This window comes from Embiotoca jacksoni, unplaced genomic scaffold (genome assembly GCF_022577435.1).
Source record: "Embiotoca jacksoni isolate LCO1_2020_lvr unplaced genomic scaffold, fEmbJac1.0.p SCAF_10, whole genome shotgun sequence".
In the NCBI taxonomy this organism is placed as follows: Eukaryota; Metazoa; Chordata; class Actinopteri; family Embiotocidae; genus Embiotoca; species Embiotoca jacksoni.
Window position 1 is genome coordinate 3,395,960 of NW_027185230.1, and position 11,865 is coordinate 3,407,824.

The following is an 11,865-nucleotide window of genomic DNA, read 5'->3' on the forward strand; positions in this document are numbered from 1 at the left end:
ATGTGCAACGCCGTTCACATGAAAATCACGGAGCTGCATAAATGGATGTTGATGTCCTTTGCTAAATTAATTCTGGGATGTACAAATGGTCTTTGAGTTTGGCCTTTGGAGTTGGGAGCCAAGAGATCACTTAACCTTTAAGGACCGTTTGAACAGTCCCATCAGCCTAAAATACGGCTTATAAATCTTTAAGCAGGGCCTTATCTGCAGGGGAACTGTGTTGTCACGCTCATACCAGAGCCAAAGGAAGTTAGAAAAAAGCCATAAAAGAATCAGAGAGAGAAAGCTGGAGAGGGCGCCACTTTGTTGCAGCTGAAGAGAAAGAGACTTAACTTGCTGCACTTTTCAAGGAACTTTGTGGTTGTCAACACGACCAGATATTATTCTGATGATAATATGGGACGCCAAACACAATTTACTAAGTCTCTGTTTGAAGATAAGAACGTCTTTAAACCCCGTCTCGGCAGATAACTGAAGGTGGACGAATTTCAACAAGATGCGGCAGGAGCATCTTGTTATGGCTTTAATTTGGCCGCGTGCTTTACTGCAAACAGATAACATTCAAGGGAAGCACGAAGCGTGTAAAAACCAAGAACCGGGCGACATCTGTAAACAAAAGTAACAATCAGAGGTGAGAGAAACAGGCTTATGACTGGAAGGTCGCTTGGTTGATCCCCAGAAAGACGGAATGATTTGGTTCCAGCCCCTGCGAAACTACTACCTTTGTGCAAGGCATGCCGAGCCCGAACAGATCCACTGATACAGTTGAGTACTGTTAGCTCACGGTCCTGAGCAGCTCCCAAGAGGGAATGCACTGTGTGAATGTAATGCAGTGCAGCGTTGCAAAAGATCACGCTCACTGAAATGTCTTCCGAAATATGTTTTGAAATAGATTAATAAGCACCATAAACTTTGGTACTAATTGAGCATATATAATATATAAAAAAAGGTTTTCACTTCATTGAAAACAGTATCAGCTAAGTTGCAACGAAGGTTCTCGATACATGCCACATTAGCATAAATAGTTTACCCGACAGAAGTGCACGCATGTTTAGTCGATGCACCTCGATTCAAACCGACATCGACATGGAACTACATTAATTGAGTTTTTATTTATTTCTCATCGGTCTTCCACAAGGAGGTAAAAAGAAAGCCAGACATCCATTAATCACAGCAAACAGTCTCTGATGTGATGTGTTTGCAGAGCCGCACGCGTGCATGCGTATATATGTGTGTGTGTGTGTGTGTGTGTGTGTGTGTGTGGTCTTTTTAACATTGGATCCACGTTCTGAGTGATGGCCAGAAGTGGCAGAAATGACTGCTTGTCATTGGCGTTGTGGCACTGATCAATCATGCCCCCCCCAGGTTGCCGAGGGCCCCCCCCCAGGTTGCCGAGGGCCCCCCCCAGGTTGCCACGTTCCACGATGGGGATGCAGGTCACAAAAGAGCACGACGCCCTGCAACACGCACGGCGCAAAAACAGCAAGCCGAGCTGGCGCACACAACAGGGCGAATGATGAATGGCCTCGCAGCGTGAATACGTTTGGGCGTTCCAGTTTTCTGGCATCGATAAACGATTGATTTACGATAAAGGACTCGTGTATCCTTTTACTGTAAATCATTAAAAGGGGGGGGGGGGGCTCGAGTAGAAAACATCGAATCCGTTTTCTTTAAAAGTGATCTAAATGATGACGCTTTATTTGGGTTTAGAGGTCAGAAAGTGTACCGACAGATAAAATGAGTAAAGAGAGAATGACGCTGGATAAGGCTGTTTAACTGCAGTGTTGTTGTTTTTTGTTTTTTTTGTAACCGTTAACATCTAACAAAAGGTTAAGATGGTACGCAGTCGCCATCTCCGGGTCGACGGCTGAACTGCACGCAGCATTGAGCCGCAGATACCTCGTTTGCATAATCATTGTATTCCCTTCTATCTTTTCTCTGCCAGGGAGTCGGTGGTCTGTGTTACCGCAGGCTTCTCACATGAACCTCGCTGGCTGAAACACGTTCAGCCCCGAGAGCAGACGGAGTGCGAGCCGACGGAGGCAGCAGCTGTTTGAGCCGGGCAGCGTTGGGCTGCTGCCAGTTTGAGCGGAGCAGTTGGCAGGCCAGCTGGAAGTGGAGTTTGGGGATGTTTGACTCGAGACGGCGCTCTTTCACGGTTTACTTGTTTACGAAAAAACAAAGCCATTTCCAAACTACTCTTTAAGGCAATCTTTGTGCTTTTATTAACAAGAACGAACAAACAGCTTCGACCTTGGTCAGATGTTTTCCATCAGAGACTCTGACTACGGGTGATCGTACAAACCTCTTTATACAAGCAGCATATTCGTGGATACAAATCCTAAACAAGGAAGGTACTTTTATGTACAATGCATTCAAGCGTCAGTATTATAAAAAACTCCGTATGATTGGCACTTAAAGATGAATACAAACGTTCGAGTTAGAACTTTTTAGAATAAGCCACTTGATAGTTAGAGAACCTTTGAATACCAAAAAAAAAAGGACATAATAGGACACAAGGAACAGGATTTTGGCTGAAACTCAGCTGTGCTGAAATGCGCTCCCTCCTGAGCAGGATGCCATGCAGCTCCGATAAGAAACACCAAAGACGGATATTGTGATTTAGAAAAGAAAGAGAAGAAGAGGCGGCGCTCTGACACAAACATGTGTGAACTTTCCATACATTGAAAATAGATTGAATAGAAAAATAAACGTGTTTCGAGAAAGGTCTTTTGATGACAGGAGAGGAAATAAATAAAATACAATCCAGTGATCACGAGTCACCGTCCTCTGAAGTTGAGTGGGTGGAGCAGCTGGTGGCAGAATCTGAAGAGCTGCTGCTGCTGCTGCTGCCGCCGCCGCCGGCGCCGGCGGGAGGAGGAGCTGCAGTTTGACTGCTTCGCTCTGCGTGAAGAGGAGAAAAAGAAGCAGCATCGCCGGTTAAAGGCTTCACATACCAGTGGCAATGAAGTGATTTGAGTAATTTGCACGGTAACTTAAAATGATTTAAGATAGTGAAGTTGTACTTACTTTGAAACTTCTTAAACCTCCCATGCAGACAAGACCGGACGTATTGCTCCAGCTCGCGCAGAGTGGACGGCTTCAGGACCTCAAAGTCGATCTCGAGCTCGTCTGGGCCGGTGTCGCCCAACGAGGGCTCTCGTGCCTGAATGATGTGCACCACGTGGCTGAGCTCCAACCCAGGGAGGCGGTTAATTTCCAGGCTCAGCTGGTGCTTCTCGTCGCTCGTCATCGCCAAAGCCTCCTGGTCTGAATCCCAGCCCTTGCTGGTCTTCTGAGACTGCCTGGAATGAAGACAAAGCGGTGACGGGTCTCTCTGGGCGTGGTAGTACAAGAGAAACTAAGATCTTCAGTGATGTAAAACATCGCACCTGAAGCTGGAGTTTGAAGCGCATACGCAATGGATAGTTCCTTTATTTTGCCCGCTGCTCTCTTTCTTTTCGTCCTTCTTCTTTGGTTTACTCAGAGGGGCCTGCGACAGGGCAGCGAGCTGCTCATGAACAGCTTTAAACTGGGAAGAGAGTCAGCAGAAAGGGTTTGCCGTGGTGCCACGTAATAATATTAAAATAAAAAAAAAGAGAATTAGCACCAAGAAACCAAAGAAGAAGTGGGAGTCAGACAATAGCTGCAGTGTGATAGAACAGGTTGAAGGGGAGTGATTTCCTGTATGCTGCGCTCAAGTCCAGCTCAGTTTATGATTGTGTCAGTCAACAATATCCTCTGCATCTGATATTCTTCATCTGTTTTGACCTGCTGTGTACTTGAGAGCCACAAAGGAAGGTTACCGAGCGGTTTGTTATTATCCCAAGCTCCTGGCAGAGGTCCTGCACTTCAAATCGAAGTTGTACAAGCACTTCAGATCTCACTGCACACCGAAACGCTGTCAAAATCTTGATCTGTGTTTACATGCTGTATGCGATACTGAAGCAGCTGCAGGCCAAATTGACCTCCAGGAAATTCCCCCAAAAATCACGTGGAAACATTCTGGTGATTTGAACATGTATAAAAACCTGTGTTATCATATTTAACAGCAGTCAGAAGCTTTTTTATTTGTTTTATTTTTTACAGGTAGTAGATGATAACTACGGCAGCATTAGTGAGAGAGAGCATTTACTGTTGTGTTCCCTGCCAACACTTTCTGTACAGATGTGTACAGGAACCCACCTGTCCTTGCAGCTCTGAGAGTCGGGCGGCGCCCTCCTCTGCCGGCTCTGACTTGTCCAAACCGGAGGAGCCGTTGCCACTTTTCCCGCTGAAACCTGCACCAACCGGAACATTCAGCTCCACACACACGCCAGGCAGCTTTGCAAAACTCTTCTCGAACGCTCCCTGAAGGACACAGAAGAATGGAGTGAGACGGAAAGCAGAGTCCAAAGACGTTTTTTTAGTTGGTTTTTTTTTTTTATATGACTGAAGTCAGTCGTTCACCTGAAGTTTTCTGCCCTTGATGACGACATCGTGATGAGCAGGGTTGTATTTGTAGCAGTTAGAAAAAATTAAGCAAACATCTGCAGCGAATCCCTGAGCATCCTGGTACTCTCCCCCATCCAGCTTTTTCTGGAAAATAAGTGAAGTCAATCCTTAACAAAGGGGTCGGATGTGTAAAAAGTAAAAAAGTATATTGAGGTGAATGTACTTTGACGGTGCCGAGATCCATGGGGTGTTTGATGATGTCGTGGTAATCGTGCAGCTGCAGAGCCTCCGTGTCGACAGGTGTGTAGAAAGGCCAGGCGTAGGCGGAATGTTTCCTCGACAGCATTTCCTTCAGGATGTCGTTGCAGTACTTGAGCTGCTTGCTCATGCCGCTCCGCTCGGTTTCTGGTTGAGGCGACTCCTGCTCTTCAAATTGGCCCTCAGAGGGAGCGGTGGAACCGCCTCCACTCTCACACCTCTTCTTGCTTTCTGATAAATCATTCAGACCGGTTGCAGCCGCTGAGAAAGATTAAAGTTTAAGGAGATGAGAAAAAAAATAAACAACGTATAATCTGGACAATTTTCTCCCCTCTTACTTGTGAAAATTATACGCACAGATCCACACGACTGATAACATCCCCCCTCCCCCCTGATAGCAGACAGGAAAAATATCAGCATCAATAGCTGTGTATACTTCCCAGCTCTAATTCAGGTTGATTGAGAAAAAAAACCAAAACATTTTCATTGACTGTGAATGACTTGAAAGACTTTAAGGGCAGAGACAACATACGTTTAAAGTTTGGGGCACTGAGCAGTAACATCCCAAAGAGAAATAAATAAAAAAAAAGAAGCACAGACGAGGATCATCAAACTAATATGACAACATTCACAATGCTTTGTACATATGCAGAAGGTTGAGGCCAAACAATTCCTACAATCTTACCACAAAGAATATTGACATTGTAATTTTTCACTTCATAATATCTGCTTTGGCCCTTAAAATCCAGTATCAGTCGGGATGTGGCAAAATGCTTAAGTGTTGATTAGATATGAATACTTTAAGGCCGATCTTGAGACCTTTTGATTTTCATGAAATAGATTGCAATGACGAATTAAATAAGGACATATTTTCAGAAGGACCACCTAAACTGAGCAAATGACACCATATGACTTTTGGGGGGAAAAAAAATGGATTGACTTTGTATTTCATGAGACGCTTTTCAAATAGGAAGTACATCTAAGCCATTTTAAGGCGTTGCGGGATATTTTCTTGAAAAACAAAATTCTAAATATATAATTTTGATGAACAGAGATGAGTTTTTAAGGGTTTAATTAATACAAAACAGAGGAACTTTGATCATAAGAAAAACTAAAAAGTCTCTGTGAGGTTTCTAACAGTTCAAAATGCCTGATTTATGCAATAGAATTCTCCTTAATAATTCATTTCATTTAAGTACTCCCAGACATTTTTCAGGCATTTTTCGGCTCACCGTAACAAATCGGACTCATTTGTGGGCACCGACTGCAGAACACCTTCTCCGGTCATATTAATTGGTCATATTATGCACAAAGTGTCGTCTCGTTACCGACACCTTCTGACATGTGACATCTGGCTGCTCCACGCTGTGTGCAGTTTGCTGAATTCACGTGACCTGGTTTCTCATCTCTGATAAACATTTTGCGTTTCAGAGCCTGTGAAGCGGCCTGAAAGAGAAGTAAGCTCCTTACCTTGAGTGCCACTTTTCTTGCCTCTCTTTTTGGCTGCAAGAGGAAGGATCTCTACTTCCTTCTGAACCATCTGGGCAACTTTCTGCAGGAAGACCTTCTCCAAGGCGAGAGCCATCAGCACGATGTCATCCGTAGGCTGGAGAGGACAGAGGGACAAGGATTCAGCATGTGTTAGGCAAAGCAGCACTGTGCATTTCCAATCATCAAGCTCCTCACCTTGTTATATATGTAGCAGTTGGTGAACATGGTGTTGAAGTCTTGCATACATTCACTCGCACTCCAATAGTAGTTGTTCTCGAGGCGTTTCTTGATGGTTCCCAAGTCCATGGGAGATGTTATTATCTTATGGTAATCCTGATTAATGAAAGAGGCAGTGTCAGATGAATATAGTCTTGATTTTTGTCGTTACATTCTCAGGAAGCTCTGCTCAAGTTTGACTGATGAAGAATCGTTCAGTAGTGCGGCATTTCAGTGGCCAATTTTCCAGTTGATTCCAATGTGGATTTTATTTTTGATAGTTTTTCCGGCAACGATTCCCGTCAGTCAAAACATGATACTCACTGAGTGACGCAGTCAACTGAGGCCAGAAACTGTAACAGTCAGAAAGTGAGACAGGTGGAAGCAGAGATGAAGGTAAACCGTTTAACGTATTACCAAACTGCCTGATAATGTTCTCAAGTTATCTACAGTTTTACCTCCAAACAAACTGCTTTAGATAATCTGCCTAAGAGGTTACCCAGTTAATAATCTGATTGTCTGCTCACTCCAGTTTCACTTTGTTTCTAGTTTGGCAACTGTAAAGTCATTATAACTGATACAAATGAAGGCCTGGAACGACATAAAGGAGAACACCACGTTGCAAACATCTGGAATAAACCTGGAACAGGGTACACTGTCCAGCTGGGATATTTGTCAACTTGGATTTTTGCCCTCACCTCAATGCCGGGAACTGAAATTTGGTTTTACATTACATTTCAGTTTAACGACAATACTTCATTCAAAACAGTTCATCTGAACAATCCTCTGAACTCACTGGAAACAGCTTTACTTAGGCTGCACTATAAACTGCAGCAGGGACTGTTGAAGACAAGAGTCCTTCAACTAGTTTGTCAAATTCAATTTCAGTACTGACGCACCTACTTCCAATTTAGATTAAATTAAGTATTATCGTGTTAAAAATGCCAAATTCAGGTTTATCTCATTAGGGTCACTTCTCATTCAAGTGAAAGCGGTCAGTGTTGGACAGGATGGAGTGTGATTATTGTACAATGTCTCTATACTCACTGTGCAGTTCAAGCGGAGCGTGCATGAGAATTAAGAGGCAATAAAACACAGCGGGGGGGAACAAAGGAACAGCAGTGAACAAATCTGAAGACAACATGAACAGATACAATGAAAGAATGACAAGAAACAGGGAAATTGAAGGAGTGAGAAGCAGTTTTACTCCAGTGACAGAAGAGGAAAACAGACCGTTACACAGTGTAGACTCGAGTGTAAAGAAATCTCATCTAATTCATGAAATGTATGTATTTTTAGTTTCAGGTGATTATACACTAATGAAAACATAATTATGAATATTTTTGTTCATATCTGTCAATAGATCCCCCTTAAAGGGATTTTTTAAATTTTTTTTATCACAACTGCAGTGGTTAAAATAAACACACTATATCCCAAACAGCAGATATACAACTTAATAAAGCCACTACGGGTGAAACAGATATTTATGTAGCTAAAATAACCTTTTTTTTTTTGTGTGTGTGTGTGTGTGTGTGTGTGTGTGTAAGTAAATTAAATGCCGTTTGGTGGACTGAACCCGCCTACGCCCAAAGTCAACTGATGACTCTGCTCGGGGTAAAGCGGGTACAGATAATGGATGGATGGAAATACTTTATATATAAAATAAGACAAACAATAACACTACACTTCGACAATAAAACAAAAATATAATGAAAGCTGCTTTGATAATTAACATCATAAAACTGGGGCTAAAAAAATAAAACAGAATTTAATTGTTAATTAATCTCCCAATTACTTTTGAAACAGATCGACAAGAAACCTAAAATAATTTGGCATACGGTTTTACACCGCAGATAAAAGCAGAAAATCTTGCATAATGCAAATATGGCACGGTTTCATTATTTTCACCTGAAAAATTCACGGATCAATGAATTGGTAAAAAAAAAAAAATGTAATGCAAATTTTTTATTTTTTTTTGCTGTCAATCGACGAATCAAGTCAGCTTCACGGTCGTCAAGTGCAAACTACTCACCGGTAGTCCGAGAGCGACCGCGTCAACGGGCTCGTAAAAAGGCCAGGAGAAATGGTGCCTCCACAGGGTCTTGATCACCACGTTCTGCATGTACTGCAGCTGGTTGGTCCTCCGGCCCGACTTGTTGGGATCGGTCACCTCAGGGGGCGGAGGGTTGACGAGCCGCGGGGGCTGCGCGTTCGCGTCCGCCGACATGACGGCGGCACGTCTGCTGCTTTCTGTGCGATTCGCCCGTCAGCTGGTGAAAGGCTCCGAGGAAACGCCAGTTCACCTCAGACATAGTTTTCATACCTCGCAAGGAGACCTGCGGACGTAGATGAATGCACAGTGAGAACAGTTTGCCTCTCGGGGTCCAAAAAATAAAATAAAACCGGTGACGAGGTTGCTGAAAGTAACCGCGCGCCGTGTCTACTCTCAAATTTGAAGGCCGCACTGTGCGACGAGTCCCGTCACTATTATTACAGAAACGCCCGATTGCAGTTATTTGGGATGACGGCAATGCTTTCGCGTAACCATTCATTTCCATTCCTCTTCAAAATGTTTTATTTCCGTTGAAAGTAACAGAAATGTTCATATTTCCATCGCTATTCCCGCGTTGATTCGCCCCGTGAAGAGATTTAACCAGCGCTCGTTTCATGATGTGGTGTCGCTGCAGCTCCTTTCTCTGCTGTGGTTTATGGAGAAGTAGCACCACGAACTGCATCTTGATGCGCTTCAAACTTTGAATGTTCAACCAGACATATTTTTATGACCATCTCCTGACGTTAACATCCTGGATTTAGTAACCCAGCACCACTGCCAATAAATAGCTCCTCTTTATAAGGTGTGTATTTGTATTGTGAAACTACGGGTGGGCTTATACTATAACATTGACATTAAATGAACAGAAGGGACAAATAAACTGTTAATTTCAAAACTATTTACTAAAATTTTACAACAGTAGCGGCCCTGTAAATGTCAACAGGAAACACAAAGACTGCCGACCGATAAGAGGTCAGATGCCCCAAAAGAATAAAAGAAAATAAAAAAGACATTTATGTACCAGAACACTGTATTTAGCGGTTTTAAGTGGCTTGCTTTAAGTAAGCAAAGCCTCTATTATTACACATTACATTGATTAATATCAGGATTTAATAAGGGTTCATTTCACATGGTTGTGAAATGTTGTTGTTTTTTTGTGGCCCTCCACATTTACAACTTTAATGACGTTGAGCGTGTTTTAGCCAAGCTGTGACTAACCGAGGTTGTTTATTTTTTTTTATTTAGAAACAACCAAAGGAAGGCTTCAGTAGTGAGTCAAATGTTTTGGCAAGCTTGATTGTTATTTTTATTTATTGATTTAAGGCGCACGCGACAGAGGGAGAGAAAAAAAAAACAACAAGGTTTGGACAAAGTGAGCGACGAGCTTTTCATCTTTTACCATTTACTACCTTCATAATAGTGACACTTTGCATTAAAAAAAAATTAAAATAAAAGCTGATCTAACACGAGAAAGTCCACTTTTAGTAAAAGTGATCAAAGTTACCTTTCAGCTCGTCTTCTCTCAACGCCTTCATTAACAGCTGTGCGTGACTTTCTCAGGGGACGACGGAGGGAAAAAGAAACGTACAACACGAGCCGACAACGGCGTCGTTTCCTGACTTGTTTTCTTTTTTCTTTCAGGAAGTTCAGGAGCTGCCGGACTTCAGAGGAGGACGCGCCCAGACGTGAAGCCGAGCCGCGTCGACCCCGGAGAGAAAACTTCAAAACAGACCGCAGCGGACTCGGGCTTCTTCTTCCGCTGCTTCTTCTTCGCTCGTTAGATTTGGCGGATCGCCACCGGCTTGAATAGGTGCGTACCGCCCCCTACCGTACCGGAGTGTGCCGTTTCAAGGTGAAAGTTTCATTACGGTTTTAAGAGATAATAATAATTATTATTATTATAACAACACTAAAAAAAAAAATACAAATATAAATCCTGCGGTCTAATCCTGTTTCGCAAAATTCAAAATTCAAGTCAAAATTCAAACTGCAAGCAGTTGCATATTCCCCCTTTCAGTTTTAATTATTTTCTCGATCTCGTTCCTTATTCTTCTTCTTAAAAAAAAAAGGCTTTTTTTTGGCGGCTTTAACATCTTCAAAAACTCATGAAAGTTGGTGCGTGACGCAAGTTTCGTGAGGTTTGGAGCATCGTTTGACCTTAAACATCAACTTCCTGTGTCACGGCGAAACATCAAACTTAGCCGCATCGCCCTGGCTACACTATATACTCTATACTATATACTCTACACTATATACTCTACTCTATACTATATACTCTATACTATATACTCTACACTATATACTCTATACTATATACTCTACACTCTATACTATATACTCTATATTCTACACTATATACTCTATACTCTACTCTATACTATATACTCTATACTATATACTCTACACTATATACTATATACTCTATATTCTACACTATATACTCTACACTATATACTCTACTCTATACTATATACTCTATACTATATACTCTACACTCTATACTATATACTCTATATTCTACACTATATATTATACACTATATACTCTACTCTATACTATATACTCTATAATATATACTCTACACTATATACTCTACACTATATACTCTACTCTATACTATATACTCTACACTATATACTCTACACTATATACTATATACTCTATATTCTACACTATATATTCTACACTATATACTCTACTCTATACTATATACTCTATACTATATACTCTACACTATATACTCTACACTATATACTCTATACTATATACTCTACTCTATACTCTATACTCTATACTATATACTCTACACTATATACTATATACTCTATATTCTACACTATATACTCTACACTATATACTCTACTCTATACTATATACTCTATACTATATACTCTACACTCTATACTATATACTCTATATTCTACACTATATACTATACACTATATACTCTACTCTATACTATATACTCTATACTATATACTCTACACTATATACTCTATACTATATACTCTACACTCTATACTATATACTCTATATTCTACACTATATACTCTATACTCTACTCTATACTATATACTCTATACTATATACTCTACACTATATACTATATACTCTATATTCTACACTATATACTCTACACTATATACTCTACTCTATACTATATACTCTATACTATATACTCTACACTCTATACTATATACTCTATATTCTACACTATATATTATACACTATATACTCTACTCTATACTATATACTCTATACTATATACTCTACACTATATACTCTACTCTATACTATATACTCTATACTATATACTCTACACTATATACTCTACACTATATACTCTACTCTATACTATATACTCTACACTATATACTCTACACTATATACTATATACTCTATATTCTACACTA

General features: G+C 41.1%; 1 protein-coding gene across 1 annotated transcript; it reads right to left on the bottom strand.

Annotated features, from left to right (window-relative positions):
• Positions 1-2,201: 2,201 nt before the first annotated feature.
• LOC138205745 (bromodomain-containing protein 3-like) lies at positions 2,202-10,194 on the bottom strand. Its single transcript, XM_069161949.1, has 10 exons — positions 9,957-10,194; positions 8,432-8,735; positions 6,379-6,516; positions 6,163-6,298; positions 4,658-4,953; positions 4,450-4,578; positions 4,186-4,350; positions 3,393-3,532; positions 3,031-3,305; positions 2,202-2,904 (listed from the first exon to the last, which is right to left on the bottom strand). The coding sequence occupies exons 2-10, from the start codon at positions 8,624-8,626 to the stop codon at positions 2,774-2,776; spliced, it is 1,605 nt and encodes a 534-aa protein (XP_069018050.1). The 5' UTR covers positions 8,627-8,735; positions 9,957-10,194; the 3' UTR covers positions 2,202-2,773.
• Between the last annotated feature and the right edge of the window lie 1,671 nt (positions 10,195-11,865).

Coding starts and splice junctions, on each gene's coding strand:
- LOC138205745 (XM_069161949.1), bottom strand. CDS start 8,626: ATGTCGGCGGACGCGAACGCGCAGCCCCCGCGGCTCGTCAACCCTCCG. Junction 6,517..8,431: donor CGGTCGCTCTCGGACTACCG/GTGAGTAGTTTG, acceptor TTCATTAATCAG/GATTACCATAAGATAATAAC. Junction 3,306..3,392: donor GCTTCAAACTCCAGCTTCAG/GTGCGATGTTTT, acceptor TCTTCATTCCAG/GCAGTCTCAGAAGACCAGCA.